The sequence below is a fragment of the Nicrophorus vespilloides genome, unplaced genomic scaffold (assembly GCF_001412225.1).
Source record: "Nicrophorus vespilloides isolate i.1.1-1 unplaced genomic scaffold, Nicve_v1.0, whole genome shotgun sequence".
In the NCBI taxonomy this organism is placed as follows: Eukaryota; Metazoa; Arthropoda; class Insecta; order Coleoptera; family Silphidae; genus Nicrophorus; species Nicrophorus vespilloides.
In genome coordinates, this window is record NW_017096121.1 from 1 (window position 1) to 22,035 (window position 22,035).

Here is a 22,035-nt window from a genome sequence, read left to right on the forward strand (position 1 = left end):
CGTTCGCTGTGCGAGGCGTTCGTTATGCGAGGCACCACTGTACTTTGTTCTCTTCTCGCCGTGTGTCGTCTATTACTGCGACTATAATATTCTAATGTATTTCTTCTTTTACCAGAATAAAAGGATGACAATTTTGGTTATCCGTGTATTTGTGCGAAATGGGAAATGTAATTACTTATATAAATGGGTCTATCTCGAAATCCCGACAACCATAACACCGACAGTATCAATAACCCGACAGTAACAAAAAAAAAACAGGAATATATCGAAATCCCGACAACCATAATACCGATAGTATCACTATCTTTTATTATTTGATATAGACTTATTCAGGATACGTGACAGCTCGGCGACGGACAAGTGGGCGACGGTCAACAGGATACCTGCCAACTTGGCGACGTTCAAGTGGACATCTGCCAACTCGGCGACGATCAAGTCGGCGATGGATATTCAAACAAAATGACAAGACTATCGCCGATTTGTCCGTCGTCTCGACAATAAGAAATATTCTAAAATACACTTAGATTATTAATTGTTGTTGTTAATAACAAAATCCAGGTTGTCGAGATTTCGATTGCCACCGTATTTGAATATCTTTTTGCATGTACTTTATTCTCTTTTCGCCGTGTGTCATCTATTACTGCGGCTATAATATTCTAATGTATTTCTTCTTTTACAAGAAAAAAGGATGACAATTTTGGTAATCCTAGTATTTGTGCGAAATGGGAAATGTGATTACTTGTATGAATGGGTCTATCTCGAAATCCCGACAACCATAACAACGACAGTATCAAAAAAACAGGTATATATCGAAATCCCGACAACCATAATACCGATAGTATCACTATCTTTTATTATTTGATATAGACTTATTCAGGGTACTTGACAGCTCGGCGACGGATAAGTGGGCGACGGTCAACAGGACACCTGCTAACTCGGCGACGATCAAGTCGGCGACGGATACTCAAAAAAATAACTTGACTATCGCCGACTTGTCCGTCGCTGAGCTGCCGCGTGCCCACTTTTCATAATAAACCTCAACAATAAGAAATATTCTAAAATACAATTAGATTATTAATTGTTCTTGTTTATTGTTAATAACAAAAGATACTGTCCATAATCCCGGTTGTCGGGATTTCGATTGCCACCGCATTTGAATATTCTTTTGCATGTACTTTATTCTCTTTTCGCCGTGTGTCATCTATTACTGCGGCTATAATATTTTAATGTATTTCTTCTTTTACCAAAAGAAAAGCATGACAATTTTGGTTATCCTTGTATTTGTGCGAAATGGAAAATGTGATTACTTGTATAAATGGGTCTATCTCGAAATCCCGACAACCATAATACCGACAGTATCACTATCTTTTATTATTTGATATAGACTTATTCAGAGTACGGGACAGCTCGGTGACGGTCAACTGATCACCTGCCAACTCGGCGACGGTCAAGTCTATGATCAAGTCTAATGTATTTTTTCTTTTAAAAGAAAAAAAGGATGTCAATTTTGGTTATCCTTCTATTTTATTCTCTATACGAAATGGGGAATTGTGATTACTATTTGATTCTCTTCTCGCCGCGCGTCTGTTACTACCACTATAATAGTCTAATCTGTTTCTTCTTCTACTTTCAGGTTGGCTGGAGGATCACCGTGCAATGGCTCGCCGGGAATTTTGCGTGCAAGGCATTCCTGTTCCTGAGGGCTTTCGGCCTTTACCTCAGCAGCAACGTGCTCATATGCGTATCCCTGGATCGCTATTTTGCGGTCCTACATCCTCTCAAAGTAAATGACGCCAGGAGACGTGGCAAAATCATGCTCGCTTTCGCTTGGAGCATGTCCCTTATCTACTCCATACCGCAGGTAACATAAAAAGAAGAACAACGTCAACGTAATGTTGTTACATTAGGGCACTCGCATTACGCACAGTGCCTTACGTCATCTATTATGTAAGCAAAGAACGCACGTGTCGCGAATAAGGTAACTTACACAAACAGAGAGCACTCAGACGTGTATCTTATTGCCAATTGCAGAATAGCTTACGACTTGTAACTTTCTTATATCTTAAGTATATTATTCAATCATTTTAACTAACAAAAACAAATAATTACAGTACATTATAACTGATTACAAAACAAGTATTTTTCTCATATAAAAATAATTAAATCATTAACGACAACAATTATTTTCTTTCTATAGTGAAAATGAAAAACAATAATAATTATATTATTTATAATATACTTACCAACAAAGATTTATAATCGAATTATAGACTTTGGAATAAATAACTTTGCAATGTATTAATTTTTTCACAATTGAAGTTAATGAATGAAAGAAAACGTTAAAAACTGAATCGTTTTAGGTTTTAAACGTCTTTAAAATTTAATAAATATATTACATTAGTCTTGTCTTTATCCATATGAAAATTCACTAACTAAATTAAATCAATTTCTTTCAATTTTTCAAAAACATTAAGCTTGGAGAAAATATAGTAAAATACTTTAAAAACAACTTTAAATAAATGAAAATCATATATAAAATTTCATTAGGATAATGTTATAATAAAACAGTATTAATATGTTAAAATTGTAATTACTCAATTAACTTTGATTTTTTTTATTCTTCAATTAGTTACAATAATTTTCATGCTACGCATTTAGTAACGAAAATTAAATGAAAAAGTGGATTAAAGAAAGACATTTTTTATGGAATATTATTAATTATTACTAAAATATTGTTCAATTTATTACAATTATTAATATTATAAATTTCATGAAGACAAGTATGTAAAAAAGTCAAAATATGCTTCAGAGAAATGTTGTTATTAGAAAATTTTAATTTACTAAATAAAACATATGGAAATCAGGATTTGTTATAAAAAAAATCAGCATTTGGGTAAAATAAATATTTACATTTTAGTGTTAAATAAAAAAATCTGCATATAACACTGTAGTGCTCTAAATTTAAATTTTGTTTATAGTAATAACGATAAAACAACATACATCTGAACTGTAAAGTTCCATTTATAAATATGTAACGTGAAACTTGTGAAAATTTTGCAACTTAGCCATTAACATAATAAAATAGGGTCAGCCGTCTACTCCTGGACGTTACCGTCCACCATTAGTGTCTTCTCTGCGGAATTGGACGTAATCAGGAGAGCGGTGGAGTTTTGTGCTGGTGTCGTGTTCCAGTGATGGTTTTCTGGACACTGTGGGATATCTTCTTGTGTTGTCTGTCGTGGAGCCTTAGGTTTGATAAATAATAAATTGAACGAGTTTTACTTTCGGTTTATTATTAAAATATACGATGCGACTTGATTATTTAACGTTCTTCCTAAGACTAATTACAAATACTTATTCTAGTTTGAGGTGTAAGGTATGGTTTTGATAAGACGCTACGCTTCAGGTCACTGCTTCTGTACGGATTCTGCCAATTCTGCGTCTGTGTACCCCAGTCGAAAATATGAGCGATGTTTTTATCGGTAATTGGTGTGGATGAAACTGCCTATTCTGCGTCTCAGTTGAAAATAGGAAGGAATGTTACAACCGGTCTCACGTTGAAGGTTCCTTTATGCTTATGTATATGTTTATATAATAAGGCGTCTAAGAGACTTCGTGGATGTCTCTAATTCGTTAATACACTTTATTAACAATAATAATTATAATAATAACGGTTGGACACAACACTGAATCTCCCAATACATCATTTATTATGTGAGCGTACTTCAGGAATTGACAAATGTCCTATATAGACCCGACGATGTTAGGAACCATGTGACTCTTTGTGTTCTAATGGAGTGGCAATCTTAGTGGCAGATGCTGGATAGCAACAAGTTGGGTCAGATCAAAATGACTATTGAGTCAAAGAAGTGCCCGATGACCCTTGAGAGGAGAGAGAGCAGGTGGCCGTGACCAGTCTTAGGTTGGGTCACACAAACCTGACTCATTCACTCATTCCCCCCGATGTGTGAGACTTGTAGGGTTCCGCTGACGGTACAGCACAATGTGGAGAACTGTAGCTATGTTCTTATGTTCTTGAATGAATGTTGATGCAAATATAAATGAAATATATCTATTTATTTATTCTTTTGTGTTCATTTTAACATTTTTAATAAGTAGTCCGTCTTGTACTGTCCACTTTGTTCATTTTAATATGTTGCTTTTAGATATTATTTTAACCAATTTAAGTTATTCATTCTTTTGTGACCTTTTTTAACAATTTTAATGTGTCTTGCACTCTCCAGTCCAGTTTGATCATTTTAATATGTTATATAACTTTGTGCATATTCATGTACGTATAAAGGCTTATGATCTCTAGTTATCGATACCTCCAAACAAAACAAAAATAAATAAATAAAATAGATAGAAACATGAATCTTTGATAATGATTCTAATCTAATCAATTAAGTATTTAAATGAAAATTTTGCAAGTAGTTGGAAACATTTTTATTATAATTTTTTATAAAATTAACTAATGTAAATCAATTGTAACAAAAATTTAAAGTTTTTGTTGTTGTTATGATAGGAAGTTTGGTTTGATAAAGAAAGAACAACTTTAGTCTTATGTATTAACTGCATTAGCTTTACTAACTGTATTAACATGTGACACTGCTGTTTGAGCGTTTGCACTACTACTACTTAATCCGTCGCTTAACGCTGTGTGTTTGTTGGATTAGTTGCAGCTTCTATTATCATTCTAACAATTGTTACCTAATTTTCTGACAATTTTCGTATTTAGACATTGAAAAATACAGTAATTCAATTCAAATGAAAAAAATAGATCGAAGAAAGATATTTTTATAGAATATGAATGTCTTTAGAGTTTCTCCTATACTTGTAGATTGTATAAAATTATACCCAAGACTCTACTTTTTTATACATTCAGTTAAAGAAATAGTCTGCAATGTTAATATTATTAAAACAGAAAAACATATTATCTAAATTTTGCAGAAATGCTTAAAATTTCTTAAATGTTAGATAAATACATCAAATCTTGTTACAAGATAAACTTATAAACGTTTAAATTACTTGTTATAAGTATAATTAACTTAATATTGCAGCTTCTATTATCATTCTAACAATTGTTATGTAATTTTCTGACTTCATATTTAGACATTGAAAAATGCAGTAATTCCATTCTAATGAAAAAATAGATCGAAGATATTTTTATAGAATATTAATGTCTTTAGAGTTTCTCCTATACTTGTAGATTGTATAAAATAAGACCCAAGACTACTTTTTTATACATTCAGTTAAAGAAATAGTCTGCAATGTTAATATTATTATTAATATTATTAAAACAGAAAAACATATTATCTAAAGTTGCAGAAATGCTTAATATTTCTTATATGTTAGATAAATACATCTAATCTTGTTACAAGATAAACTTTTAAGCCAATTTTCCGTAAACTCATTGAGATTTAGATGAATTATTGTGCCAAGAAAACGTTCAAATTACTTTCTATAAGTACAATTAAATTAATTATTGTTCACCAAAGTTCGAGAGGTCAGATTAACCCTCTTTGGTATCTTCAGTGTTAATATTGGTATATTTCCAGCAAATATCGTCAATTTTTGTGTTATTTGTCTTTAGAGTTTCTCCTATGCAATGTAGATTGTATAAAATGCGACCCAAAACGCTACTATTTTTATACATTTAGTTAAAGTAATAGTCTGTAATCTTAATATTATTAAAACAGACGAAACAATTGTTAAGTAATTTTCTGACTTCGTATTTAGACATTGAAAAATACAGTAATTTTAATCAAATGAAAAAGTAGATCGAAGAAAGATATTTTTATAGAATATTAATTCAATTTACTGCAAATTATTAATATTTCAATCAAATGTAAAAACTGTTTCAGAAAAATGTTATTATTAGAGAAAAAAAAACTGTATTCAGCAATTGAGTAAAGCAAATATTTACTATTGTGTTATTTACGTTCACAATTTTTTTATTTGTTATTACTGTAATAACGATAAAATAACATCCATTTGAACTGTATAATTCCATATATAAATATGTAACGTGCATCTAGTTCGATATAAAAAAAAAATGTTACAGCTTAGCCACTAACATAATAAAATGTATGGAAACATGAATGTTTGATCGAATCGAAGGATTTCCTCGCTGTAGCAAAATAAATCTATAAGAAGTAATGTAATTCTAAAACTGCAGCAGTATTCCGTTTACATTGCAACGGAATAGCTCACTTAATTATTACACGAATCCGAGCTCGACAAATCAAAAAAAAATTCAAATCATATTTTGCCGAAGAAAACTCGCTGTGCATATTTATTAGCGCGCTTGATTGGAAATCGATTAGCCTGCGTTTATTCGCTGATAAACTTAAGGTTTTTTTTCTTGATACAAGCGATTTCTCGTTACAAATCTTCTTTGCTTTCTCACTGCAGAAATGAAGTTTGCACAAAATTGAAACTCTCAAGCGTACTTCGTTCTATGCAAATTGCGACGTCTGTTATCCGTTATGCGGTTAATTGTTGAGTAATATCTGGAGCAGCGTTTTCTGCACGTGAAGAGATCAAAGGATCAATTTTGCCAGAAGGTGTGCGTTTCACTTTATGATTACATTAAGCGATACGAGTGCAGGAATCTTCATTAAAAGATAGCGGAGTTGAAAAGATGTTAAGATGATTCGAACAGTTTATGTAAATTTTACTACAAAGTTGAGACATTGTAATTAGATTTAGTTAATGTGCGAATTCGAAGTATAATCAATAAATTAATTAGATCATCAGTTGCAAGGAAATTGTTATTATTAGATTATTTTAAGGTCGTTATTTAGGTTCTAGTTATGGAGCCTCTTCCCGGCTTTGCTAACTGAATATGAATGCGTTAAGACCCTTTTCGAGCCCTTAAATCACCCGTCACGTGCATGCGACTACATTAGTACAACCATATATGTGTTCAGATCTTCTCCTTTTAGAGGAAAAGCATGGAAATCATTTCACTGGATTCACCTTTTTGAATGTATTTCGAGCGTGCAAAAGGGCGTTTCCCCCAGCATCAAACGGTTTTGTATTCAAAATATAAAAAAAAAGAACTTGCAACGAGGAAGTTTCATTCAATAAAGTCAAATTTATGTAATATGTAATATTATTGAATTGATCTTGAATTTATTTGTAATAAATGAAAATTTATATAGTTTTTAATACATTTTTAGAAACAAATTACATAAGATATTAAAAATTGCAAACGAGGAAGTTTCATTAAATAAAGTCAAATATATGTAATATGTAATATTATTGAATTAATCTTGAATTTATTTGTAATAAATGAAAATTTATATAGTTTTTAATAAATTTTAGAAACAAATTACATAAGATATTAAGAATTTCTTATTTTTTTCAAATGATCAATGTATTAATCATAATATTCTAAAATAAAACCATAAAAATACTAATTAATAACAATTTTTTTTAAATTTATCTAAAAATATATAAAAATTCTATAATACCGTACTATGGTGAATCCGGATTGATCGAAGTCGTTTATAAATAAATAAATTGTAACTAAATTTTATAATTGTAAACCCTTTTTTTACCAAAAAAGTTAATTAAATTATTTATTTTCCATTTTTCATTGGATCTAATTAACTAAATTAATTTTAAGTAAATCTGTCGTAACTTAAACATGTAATTAATATCTTTCCATTTATTTTCTCATTAAGTTTAAGTCATTTAATAATTGATGCTATTAATTATAAACATCTTCATTAAATTCTTCCAACTATGAAAGAGTCTAAAATTTATGTAATAAAAAAAACGTGGCAAAGAAAGTATAACTCTTTGACGATCAAATGACACGTGAAAGGATTGAAAGTAACGAGCATTGTAGATATAAAATCGAAACTATAAGAAAACGCGTTTTCACGCTGCACGAGTTCATGATGTAACTCGTATAAAAGTATCATTTATTCGCGTCAGGAATCAATGTTTCAACGTAATAAATCACAAACTATATATTACATAAGGGTTTTATACTCTAAACAATTCACCAAATAAAAAAAACATATTCTAAAGGTAAAATTTATGTAATTTATTTATACAAAAAAAAATTATTTTAATGATGAAAAAGATATATTATCAAACGTGTTTTATATAATATAAATAGAAAATTTTGTAGTTATAATGGTGAACAGATAAAATAACAAATTGTTTTGAATACCTCGCACAGTTTGAAACCGGACTAATTGAAGAATTTGAAACCGCATAAAAATAAGCAAACTTGACTTTATTTTATAAAAAAATAATAATTTTGTGTGGTAATTTTTAAAGTCAATTGAATTCGCAGTGTTAACTAATTGAAATAATTAAATTTCACGTTGCTAACTTCATAATACAACGTAGAAACTAGGTGTAGTGTAGTGTAGAATGTGGTGAGGTGTGAGATGAGTATGCAGTATGCAAAATTTGCATTTGTTTTGTAAGTATTGGATGATGGGGTGCATTTCGTGGAGACACGATGTTCGAGTAAACTTTGCATACGACGAACGGGATTCCGACAATGCTGAACATGCTGTGTGAACTATTCGGAGTCGTGGCGCTATTCAAATACCACGGAATAGAGGAAAAACCGCATAATGTGAAACTGAAAATACAAACAAGATGTTTCAATCTAAATCGATGCAAACTCTACATCAAACTATAGACGTAGATATTAATATTGTTGAAACAGACAAAACATATTATCTAAAGTTTGCAGAAAGTTTCTTGTAAGTTAGATAATTACATCAAATCTTGTTACAATATAAAGTTTTAAGCCCATTTTCCGTAAACTCCTTGTAATTGAGATGAATTATTGTGCCGAGAAACCGTTCAAATTACTTTCTATAAGTATAATTATTTTAATTATTGTACACCAAATTTCGAGAGGTCAAAAAATGCTTCAGGTTTTTTATATCTTAGATAAATACATCAAATCTCGTTACAAGATAAACTTTTAAACTCATTTTGCGTAAACTCCTTGAGATGTAGAAGAATTATTGTGCCTAGAAAACGTTCAAATTATTTTGTATAAGTATAATTAACTTAATTATTGTACACCAAAGTTCGAAAGGTCAAATTAACCCCCTTTGGTATCTTTAGTTTTAATATTGGTATATTTCCAGCAAATATCATCAATTTTCTTGTTCTTTGTCTTTAGAGTTTCTCCTATACTTGTAGATTGTATAAAATGACACCCAAGACACTACTTTTTTATACATTTAGTTAAAGTAATAGTCTGTAATCTTAATATTATTAAAACAGACGAAACATATTTTCTAAAGTTTGCAGAATTGCTTAAAGTTTCTTATATGTTAGAAAAATACATCAAATCTTGTTACAAGATAAATTTTTAAGCCCATTTTCAGTAAACTCATAGATTTAGATGAATTATTTTGTTTATAAAACGTTCAAATTACTTTCTATAAGTATAATTAACTTAATTATTGTACATTAGTGTTAATATTGGTATATTTTTAGCAAATATTGTCAATTTTCGTGTTATTTGTCTTTAGAGTTTCTCCTCTGCAATGTAGATTGTATAAAATGCGACCCAAAACGCTACTTTTTTACACATTTAGTTAAAGAAATAGTCTGCAATGTTAATATTATTAAAACAGACAAAACCATATTTTCTAAAGTTTTCAGAATTGTTTAAAGTTTCTTATATGTTAGAAAAATACATAAAATATTGTTACAAGATAAACTTTTAAGCCAATTTTCCGTAAACTCCTTGAGATTTAGATGAATTATTGTGTCAATAAAACGTTTAAATTACTTTCTATAAGTATAATTAACTTAATTATTGAATACCAAACTTCGAGAAGTCAAATTAACCCCCGTTGGTACCTTTAGTGTTAATATTGGTTTATTTCTAGCAAATATCGTCAATTTTCGTGTTATTTGTCTTTAGAGTATCTCCTATGCTTGTAGATTGTATACAATCAGACCCAAAATATATTATCTGAAGTTTGCAGAATTAAATATATATAAATATATATAAAGTTTTTTATATGTTAGATAACTACATCAAGTCTAGTTATAACATAAACTTTTAATCCCATTTTCCGTAAGTTCCTTGAGATTTAGAAGAATCCTTGTGCCTAGAAAACGAACTTTACGATAATTACGAAACGATCGAAAATTAATTTCTATAAATATAATTAACATTCTATAAGTATTAATTACATTATAATATTAGGTTGGCAAGAAAGTAAGTTTTGAAAGACTTCTGTCAATTTTATGATTTTTTTCTTCAGTCATTTTAAAGATGTTACTTTTAGCTTCCTTTAGAGCTGTGATTCTCAAACTTTTTGGTCTCCCTGGGAGGTCGCGATCCACACTTCGATAATCACTGGTAATCTTTTCAACTGTCAGTTTAAGGTGAATTTTAACAGTGTTGCAAAAACGAACATTTTCTTTTGTATATCCGTAATAACATAAGTAAATGATAATAAATCTCATCGTTTCACATGGAATACACGTCATGAACGATTATTATAATAGGATTTATAGCTTACCTGATATTAACTATGATTCATTGCGGTGCACCGCGTAATTTGCATTGTCAATTATTAAGAAATAGATACGCGCATGTAATTGTATATAATCCTTTTAATTAGTTAATTAATTAGTCTGCTTTATCCTATTATTATGTATATGCAAACATTATATAAATTTCTGTGAATAATTTTCTTTAGAATTTCGTTGCTTTTGTTTGAAATACTTTTACGTTGTGAGAATAAAATAAAGGATAATATTTTCTTCTTTGTGAATATTGTGAGTATTAATAATAAAGGGAAACTTTGGTAATAGTGAATTATTCAATAAATTGATTAAATCTGTAATAGTTTTGATTTGATTTATGCTGTGCACTGCTGTGATTAATTATATAATTCGTATGTAATCTAATAATACGTTTATACACTCAACTAAATCTATACATTTTAGCTTTCTACATTAATCATGGATTGTATAATATTATAAATGTATGTAAAACAAGTCCAAAACTACGTAAACATATTATAAATGAATTGATATAATGTATAGCAAAATGGCAATAATTTCATAAAAAAAATTGTGATAAATTGATTTTTTTTTTTACTTTAAGCTATAACTATATATAAAATATAATATAAACTAAGTTGAAATGAAATAAAAAAAAACTGAAGTAATTGAAACTGTGAAGCATCAGATTATTGGTATTTCTGTCACGTTCATCGGTCTGCAGAAATGGACTTAATGAGATGAAACAAAAAATATATCTTCAAAAGACAAAATAATTACTTTCGCGAAAAGTTGAGAGCCACTTTATACAATTTGTTTTTTATTGCACACCCCACGTTCACAAAGGCAGTTCCATAATGCCGTTACTTTTTCGTTTCTAGCCGAACTTTATACGATTTTATTAAAATTTAACACATTGTCCTTTCATTTCTATACTTTTAATCTTTGTATTACAATATCATTTTAATACACAATTTAACTTTTTTTTTATATTATTTAGTATATTCTGATACTTTCTTCTTTTATTTCATATGAAACTGACCTATTAGCAGCAGTAAAGTCTTCTACATGCAATGCAACTTTTTACCATTATATTCTTTCTGTAATTTGTTGGTTGGCTGTCGTCTTGTAGGTTAACTTCAGTAGTATATTGATGCTTTGCGATTCCACTATTCCCTTTGTCTCTGTATCTAATGCTATCCTTAACACTATCATTGTCCATCGACTTGGGTGAAGTTCCATATGCTGATGAACATCATTCATTTCACTGTCCATCTGTGATGAACGATGGCTCTATTGCTGCAAGCACCGAGAAGGCTAATAAAGGGCCTGGCTTGACCAGGATTCGAACCGGCGCCCACGGAATCGTGAGTAGGGCGACTTAACCATTCGGCTTTTAGTCGCCCTTAGTTGCATAAAAGTTAATAGCGAAGTGATAATGATATCTTAGAGAAATTGAACGCCAAAGTTCGAGAGGTCAAATTAACCTCCTTTGGTATCTTAAGTGTTAATATTGGTACATTTCCAGTAAATATCGTCAATTTTCATATTATTTGTCTTTAGAGATTCTCTTATGCTTGTAGATTGGATAAAACGAGACCCAAGACGCTACTTTTTACACATTTGGTTAAAGTAATAGTCTGCACTAGATTATTTCAAATATCACGCAATTTCTGTATTAGACACAAAAGAAAGAATAATGTAGATATTATCAATGAAGAAAAAGGTGAACAATCGTATTTTATTCTTTAGTTACCTTGGTTATTTATACATCGCGTATTAATCAATATAAGACATTAACCCTTCAGTAATAATTTTATATTTATATAACGAAACATACCAATAAAAAAAATTGTTTAACTAGATTTATTTAAACAATATTTTTATTATAAATTGAAATACGTTAATTTGCCTAAAATAGAACTATTGCAGTGCCGAAATCTATGTAATAAAGTTCTGAAATTAATAAAAAAATCAAGAATTTTTTTTTTAATTTCAATAAAACATTTATTTATTAGAAAAATTACCAAGAAATGTATTTAATCAAGTTTTTGATATTGTTTAATGCATTAATGCAAATTCTTATTTGTTTCATTTTCTTAGTAAAATTATTAGAATTTTATGAACAACAATAATTAAACTTTGAATATTTTCGATCGATTTGTTGTGGAATGTGAAAATCGATTAATTTTTTGTGCAAAACGAACATAAATGTGCTAAAAAAATGTAATTACGGAATATAAAGTTTGGAACATATAAGTTTCAGTGAAATTCATTGAATTCAATACGTATCTAGTTTAAGTTAATTCAATAATTGGCCATTAAACTTTTCGAGAATTGCAAAAAGAGAGAGAGAATTTTTGTTGAATTTATAAATAAAAATGAATTATACATTTATTCTCTAAACTTCGAAGAACCCCATTATCGTGCCATAAAAGTACCTCAAGTTGATAAATTCTTCAATTGGCGAAATGCAGGGCAGTAGAAAAGGCCTCATCCTCGATGGATATCCTCGTTTCCTCCAAAACACTCCTCGCATCGATCCGAAGCAGATTCCAACGAGCATTTCAATACTCAATTCATGACCATCAGAATGCATTCACAAAAATTGCAATTCATCAAACTTCGATTTTTGCAATAAGTTTTCATTCAAAGTTTACATCAAAATAGTAAAATATATTATAATGAAAACTTTCTAAATTAATTCTATTACAATTTAAAACAATTTTATTTTCAAAAATCATAGTAAGTAAGCAATTTTCTATTTTTCCATATTTTAATCCAATAAACTTCGAAACCGGACTAATCGAGGAAATAAATAAAAAGAAAAATAATCATCACAAAAAGATACTTTATGTATAAAAAAAATGTAAGACATCACTCAATAAATTTGTAGGATGACATATAGATAGCGCCTTTATCGAAAAATCCATATGATTTTTAGGAAGTACCAACCTTCAAACAACGTCCCCCAAAGTTGGTGTAAAGTCCTGAAAAAATCTCCATTTTTTTGTTCATCACTTTTTAATGATGTAAATTTTAATGAAAATAAAAAAAAATATTAAAATAAACCTTTTTGTATACATAAGCAAATGGAAAAAAATAAATTGCGTTACAAACAAACATAATATAAAATAAATAAACGATTACAATCCTTTATTTTTCACGTAAAACAACAAAACTCATTTCAGTTACTTTATATATATGAAGGGTGTCCCAAAATTAACGCAACATTTGTATTTGCCGCCATTTGTGCAATAAAGTGTTGGCAACCCCCCAAAAAAAACAATTTGACACTTTACTGCACAAATGGCGGCAAATTCAAATCTTGCGTTAATTGTGGGACAGCCTTTATATCAAAATATCCCATTTCTTTCTTTTATTTTATTGTACATAAAACCATATTTATTTATAAAGTTTCATTGATAAATTTGAAAATATGTGAAAAACTATTCCAGTTACTTTCATATTTTATCAAATTGAAATTTACATGTTTGTATGTGCTATCAGAATTTGCAATTGGTGAGTTTTGATTTGTGTAAATATTGAAATGTTGTTTTTTCTGCATTTTTATGTGTTTATTTTTATTGAATGGCGTATTTCAAATCGGTTTAAAAGGATTTTAGTGTGCGATGAAATGGCTGGCAACCCCAAAAAAAAACAATTTGACACTTTACTGCAGAAATGGCGGCAAATTCAAATCTTGCGTTAATTGTATCAAAATATCCCATTTTTTTCTTTTATTTTATTGTACATAAAACCATATTTATTTATAAAGTTTCATTGATGAATTTGAAAATATGTGAAAAACTATTCCAATTACTTTCATATTTTATCAAATTGAAATTTACATGTTTGTATGTGCTATCAGAATTTGCAATTGGTGAGTTTTGATTTGTGCAAATATTGAAATGTTGTTTTTTTCTGCATTTTTATGTGTTTATTTTGATTGAATGGCGGATTTCAAATCGGCTTAAAAGGATTTTAGTGTGCGATGAAATGGCTGGTAACCCCAAAAAAAAAACAATTTGACACTTTACTGCACAAATGGCGGCAAATTCAAATCTTGTGTTAATTTTGGGACACTCTTTATATCAAAATATCCCATTTATTTCTTTTATTTTATTGTACATAAAACCATATTTATTTATAAAGTTTCATTGATGAATTTGAAAATATGTGAAAAACTATTCCAATTACTTTCATATTTTATCAAATTGAAATTTACATGCTTGTATGTGCTATCAGAATTTGCAATTGATTTGTGTAAATATTGAAATGTTGTTTTTTTTTTGCATTTTTATGTGTTTATTTTTATTGAATGGCGTATTTCAAATCGGTTTGAAAGGATTTTAGTGCGCGATGAAAAGATGTTTCCGGTTGTTAAGGAAACCGGAAATAATGAGTTCCTACGCGACGGATTCGAAATATTTGAGAGGAATTTTTAATTGGAAATATTGCGAACAATTATCAAAGTAAGTGTTTTCACTTGGAAATAATGATTATTTCGATAATTTTTAGTTTCATTGAAAAGTTTCTGAAAATAAACAGCTGAGATTCATTGAGATGAACAACATTATATTCAATTATTTATAAGATATTCGTAGACTTTGAAATAAAGTTTAAAAAAAAAATTATATAAAAAGATAATAATTATTATATGATTAATAATTTATATTTCAGCGACGAATTATGAATAAATATGAATATTTATTAATGAAATTTTAAAAATTATCAAATTTTACATGTATCTATTGAAGAAAAATTGTATTAGAATAGAATAAGATTCAATAAGCTGAACAACATTTATAAAATTAATTAGAATTTAAATTAAATTTAAGAAAATCGTAGAATATTTATGTAATATTTTATAGATATTTTTTTTTTCAAATAAAAGATAATGATTATAATCAATCTTTCATGTTTTAGAGATGAACTGTGAATAAATGTATGTATTTATAGAAGAAAATTTGAATATTTCTTTCAAATTTTATACTTTCTTTTCTGTTATTTTATTATTAATACAAAGATGTTTAATTAAAAAGTTAATCTGTCGAGCAGTAAAAAAAAACATTGAATTTTTTACTATACGAAACGAACGAATTTACTTGAAAAAAATGAATGACAGAAAAATTTGATTCACAAAGTTATTAATTCAATTGTAGTATTTAACTTAATGTAGAAGATTTCCATTAATATTTCATTTCAAATAAAGAAGTCGGTGTAGTCTGTACAATTACAAAGAGACTATTTAATGGCAACATTTAGATTCTCCTCCCGTTTTTTTACTTTATTCCTCGGCATCTTTGACAAAGAATATTGCGCCTTTTATATATATATAAACTAAATGAAATTAGCTTTCTGCTGCCAACATCGAGCTCCAGTTTTGTTTTGTTCAACGACGCAGAAACATAGTGTTCTTGATTTTAATAAGGTTCACGTTCCTTTTACCACCAGACTTATACAAATTTTTAGAGGTTTCATCAATCCGTAACTGTTCGTATTCATTCAAAGATGTATAAAAAGTAGACTAAATCTAAATTTATTATAATTACAGATGTGCTTTGCACAGTCCAGGTTCGATCAGTCCGGATTCACCTTAATATAAAAATAAATGATTTCAATACGTTTGTAGAATGACCAATAAAACAACAACTTTTGAGCAATATTCGACTTCAAGAGTGATACATTCATTCCAACTCTTCTCTAACATTTCGATATCTTCGGCCTCTAAATACGGCTTTCACCCTTTGCTGTTTTTAATTGTTATCAACTGAACTTTAGATTTCAAGAAAATATATTGTTTCATGAAAATTTTTCATTATGATTCCACTATGTCCTTTGATTGTGAATCTACTGCTATCCTTCACACTGTTATTATACAACACAAAGGGCCTGGCTTGACCAGGATTTGAACCTGCGCCCACTAGCTCGTGGGTAAGGCGACTTAACCAATCGGCTATTAATCGCCCTATCGACTCGAACATAAATAAATATTGGTTGAATCATCTGAAATATGAAAAAAAAAGGGTATATGTATCTTCGTTCGTGTTTGAATTGCAGGTGATCGCAGTGGAAAATTTCATTGTAACGTTTCTAATAAAGTCTAGATCACATAAACGCAGAAAAGAATTCCAATATTTACCGTAGAATACGAAATTGAAACGGGAACAGATAGGGATTTTGATCGAGAAGTTTGTATTTGCGTTTTATTACTTTATAATACCGACCTGCAGAAGCGCGCACAGCATTCAAATTGTTCCACGAACATTGAAGGAAACTCTATAGCTATTAGCATACAGCAATTATCCTGAAACAATAAAAGGATCTGTAAAAGTCCGAATTGCCTGCAAAGTTTAATTGTTACAACTATTTCGATTGCACACACGAGAGCATTCTCACATATGAGTGTACATGATGGCTCAATTCGTGTGTGGAGGAAAGTGCTTATAACAATGACATAATCAAACGCTTTCGTTTCCGTCCTTCTCTCTCTCTTAATCCATAGATTCGTATCATTTTATTTCTCGCCACCCAAAAACACTCTCTCTCTAAGGGTTGAAAGAGGGACCATAAAAACAACCCCATTAAGAGCAGGCCTCGTTTACCGAATAAGTCTTTCGCTGATTACATTAATAATTTCGGATTTGTAAAACAAACAGAATTGTTCGTTGATGCAATCAGTGTCAACGTTCACTCCTTTTTTGTTGTTGTCGTTGTTGTGTTTTTGAGCTTGTTATTAATTTTCGACGAGCTTAAAATTAATGGAATTCGCGTCGAGCGTTTATATTAAAAAAAAAACGTATATGAAAATCGATGTAATCAGTTGCACGGGGGAAGAAGGAAATTCAATTAATCGTATTTTCGAACGGGTTCTGGCGCGCCTCTTCCTGCCTCCAATTCCAATGCAAGGACATAGACTTATTGCTTTTGATATGGATCCTCCTGTTCCTGTTCTATACGAAGAGAAATGAAACGTGATCTTCGTAATTATTGCAGAGCCAACGCCCATCTGAAAAAATTTCAAATAATCGACGAGAAAAACTAGTGGAAAAATGAATAATTCAAAGAAAATTTATTGCATACAAAAACAATAATGTCACGAAAAATTGGATAATTTAAAGAAAGATAATTTCAAAATTTTTACAGAAAAATTCACAAGTACCTGAAATATTAAAAATTCAATGAAAAGTAATGATAATTAATCAGGTAATTTGAAGAAAAAGCAATTTTGAAAAGAGAATAATTCAAATAAAAGCTATGACAAAATAAACAATTTAAACAAGAATTAGATTTATTTTGATCTAATTGATGACAAATTGAACAATTTTCAGAAAAATCATAGAAAAATGAATAATTCAAAAGAAAACTTTCCATTATTTACAAATAATTCAATGAAAACTATACCAAAACGAAGAATTAAAGAAAAAACGAATAAATTGAAGAAATATAACAAAAAATACATTTAGTTTAATAAAAATTATGGAGAAACAAACAAATTAAACAAGAGTTAGGTCAAATCAATTAATTCATAGAATACTAAAGATAAATCAAACAATTTTTAGAGAAATCATAGAAAAAAAAATAATTTAACGAAAAATTTACATTATTTACAAATCCTGCAATGAAAACTTTACCAAAACGAAAAACTAATGGAGAAACGAATAAATTGAGGAAATATAAAAGAAACGCATAATTTAACAAAAAAATATAGCAAAACCTTGGTAAATTGAAGAATTTAATGAAAAATATTGACAAAACAACTAATTGAAAGATTAAAACGAATTTGAAGAAAAATTAATGGAAAAAAGAAAAATTTACATTATTTCAATGAAATCTATAGAAAATCGAATAATTTAATAAAAATTCAAGTAAAAATTAATGGATAAACGAATAAATTGAAGAATTATAATAAAAACACAAGTAATTTAAAAAAAAATATGGAAAAACAAACAATTTTAACAAAAATTATATCAAGACAATTTATTTATAGAAAACTTGAACAAATTGAATAATTTTCATAAAAATCATAGAAAAATGTATAATTCAAAAGAAGACTTTATTATTTATAAATTATTCAAAGAAATCTATACAAAATCAAAGAAATAAAGGAAAAACTAATGGAAATACGAATAAATTGAAGAAATATTAAAAAAACACGTATAATTTAACAAATATGATGGCAAAACCAACAATTTTAAGAAAGATCTTGACAAAATTGAAGAATTTAAAGAAAAATAATAGAAAGAAAATAATAATTTGATGAAAACGAATAATTTTAGGAAAGTTGATAGAAATAATGAATAATTAAAAGATTAATTCTCTAACAAAAGAAATAATAAAAAAATATTAATAAAAAATATGGATTAAAGTAAAATTATTATGGTATGCGGAGTAATTAAAAACTCATCTCTGCTAGAGAATTAAGAACATGCGCGCCTCCAAAGTAATTAAAAGCAGATTGCGTAATTTTTTCCAATTAATCCAAAGACGAAATAGTTCTTACAATCATAATTATATTTTCGCAGCAAAAAATTCTTTTCACTGAAATATGACGAAACATATTAAATGAAGAAAACTATTGTACGTTTCCATTGAAAATGATTAAAAATGTACTGATTTAAACTCAATTTTTATTAATATGAAAAATTCTATAAAAGAAAAGTTATTGAAATAATTCTGAAATTATTGATACAAATTTCCTAATTTTGCAGAAATTCAAATCCTAAGCAAATACTCCGATTGGTATCGTTAACGTAATGAAGAGAATTCAGGTAAATCTACTCGAATATCAAAATCTTTCATTATTAATACAAACTAACAAATTTGTTTATACAACATAACTTATTAATTTAACTTTGACAAAGATATTTACTTGTAACATAAGTTCAAAAAAAAAAAACAATAATTTAACGTTTTACAAAAGCATTTCCATATTACCAAAAAAACTACAACTATTTTGATTAATAATTTAACCGAATTTTGAATAATTCTTCTATAATTATATATGAAATCATAACTCAACAATTATATACTTCTAGTTAAAATTTAATCCTAAATAGATACTCAAATCTGTATGATTAACAAAGAAATATAATTAAATTGAAATTTAACTCAATAATCAATATATTACACTAAAGAAAAGCATTTCTCTCGAATGCAGAAATTCAAAACAAATATCTTCGATTCATATTACTGAATGAAACAACAGCAACAAAAAATATTAAATCTATCTGAATATATAATCTTTCGCGTAATGTAGTTTGTGCATTTCCGGAAATTGGGCTCGAAACTAGATTGGCTTTCAACCAAATTGGATTTCGTTAGCAAAAACACGTTTGTTTCAAGATATTGTTATTCGAAAGTTATTTACGTTCATAAAATTGCATTTTCTCATATTACGATTTGTATCAGATTTACTGTGGTAAATACAATACGAATATTTACAGAAAATGCAATAAGTTCCAGTACTGCTATACTCGTTATAATCAACATTTACTATATTTCGATACATACAAAATAATTTTTAAATTTGATATTTCACCATATTTCACGAAGACTATGAAACATATAGAATTTATAATATACACTAATTAAAGCTTGAAAATTTGGCTTTCATTAGAATATTCATATTTGTAATTGATATACGTGATTGTCTAGTAAAACCATCAAACGCGAATGCATTAACATTTTTTTTTATTTATTTCGATAGCTGATTATACGCAAACCACAACGAATGTAAATCTACCAGTATATTCAAATTAAAACCTGTGAATTTAGCTTTAATTGGAGTACTCTTAATTATATTTAGCATAAGTAGTTTTCAAGTAATACCATAAAACGTGAAGGTACTGCATTACTTTTTCAATTTTGACTGTCTTTTAAACACCAATAGCCACAAATCTACTAGTGCACTTAAATTATAGCCAGTATATTTGTCTTTAATTAGAGTATTAACACTTCTAATTATCATGCATGGTTCTCGAGTAATTCGAGAAAACGTGAAGACATTGCATCAAATATAGATTTTTTTTCTTCTAAACTAAAACGTTAAATAAAATTATACAGAAAGTAACTATTGCACTTTATATCTCTAGCAAAGAAAAATAAATAAATATGTAATTTAATAACTTCTCGGAAGAATTCCCATGTGGATAAGTGGAAATTCGCACATTAGTTAGTTGAAATTGAACTTGGTAAGTGCTTTCGCATTTTCATTGGGTGAGACTTAAATATTTTATGAAAACCACATAACCCAAACAACATTTGCTGCAAAAAATATCTTAATTTTAATAAAAAAAAATGTTTACATTTCTTGTTGTAATAATTATAGACAAAAATATATGAAAGTTAATAATTAACTATTATTTTAGATTTGTTACAATAGTTATACAATTCTATAAATAATTGGAGCCTTTTGTCGTCTTTAAGAAATTTTGATTAATTTGTAATGTTTTAATTAGAAATCAATTATAAATTAATACCTAGATGAAACAATGGCAATTATAAACGATTGAAATAGACGAATTCAATTTCGATCATATAATCACGTCTGTCCTAATGATTATTACATAATTTATATTCAAATATTCAGCGTTCAAAAGAGTGAATTGGTTAATTAATTTGCTGTTTTATCTTTTCAACTTTCAGAGCGTCGTATTCCATCTGTCACCTCATCCGAACTACCCGGCGTTTTTCCAATGCGTAACCTTCGGATTCTTCGTCTCCAGAAATCACGAAATCGCGTACAATCTCTTCTGCGTTTTGGCCATGTACTTTATACCGTTGATGGTCATCGTTGGAGCGTATTCTGCTATCATGTGGGAAATATCCAGTAAATCCAAGGAATCTGCAGGTGCGTAAATTTAAATACAATAAACTCAGAATTAGTTATTTTTTACTGCGAGTCAAAATTTATAAAAGTTAATACATTATGAAAATGTATTACAATTTAATATTAAGTGTAGAGTTTTTCACGTAATTGCGATTTGCATTATTAAACTACTTTTTTTTCGATGTAGGTAAAGTTGTATGAAAAGTGTGTGTGTTGAATTTGAATTGGCCGGAAAAGAAAGGAAAGTAAACGTCCGAAGGGTGTAAGCCCGAAAATCCAGTTTTCAGACTTTCCTCGTGAAATATTCAAGTGAGGAAACGCGGATAATCCGGAGCGAGGAAAAACGTGGTTCGGGTGATTTGCTTTGCGCATTTTATTGCCCTTTTTACCGATATTTTCCTCCTACAAATATTGTAAACTGTATATTTTATACATTACTACCTACGTTCGAAGCTACCAATTTAAATCACTATGCAAGAGAAACATATATGTTTTTTCCTATATAATATAGGTTTAGCTTTCTTATGTAATAAAATGCTTCAAATTTTGTCCTTCAAATAAGTGAAATCCATAGTCTACGACAAGTTTTTTTCAACCTTTTTCATCTCAAAGCACATTTGAATCTATAATGGAACTTTTATGGTACATTTGAACTTTGTTATTTCGAATTTTGTCAATTTATGCTGAAT

The 22,035-nt window shown here is 28.5% G+C and overlaps 1 protein-coding gene across 1 annotated transcript; it reads left to right on the forward strand.

Moving 5' to 3' along the window:
• Positions 1 to 747: 747 nt before the first annotated feature.
• On the forward strand, positions 748 to 21,367 carry LOC108569705 (gonadotropin-releasing hormone II receptor-like; the record flags this gene model as incomplete). The annotated part of the gene is made up of 5 exons (XM_017931365.1): positions 748 to 802; positions 868 to 994; positions 1,385 to 1,463; positions 1,634 to 1,861; positions 21,163 to 21,367. Coding segments are annotated over exons 1-5 (694 nt in total), but the record flags the coding sequence as incomplete, so codon positions are not given.
• Positions 21,368 to 22,035: the final 668 nt, after the last annotated feature.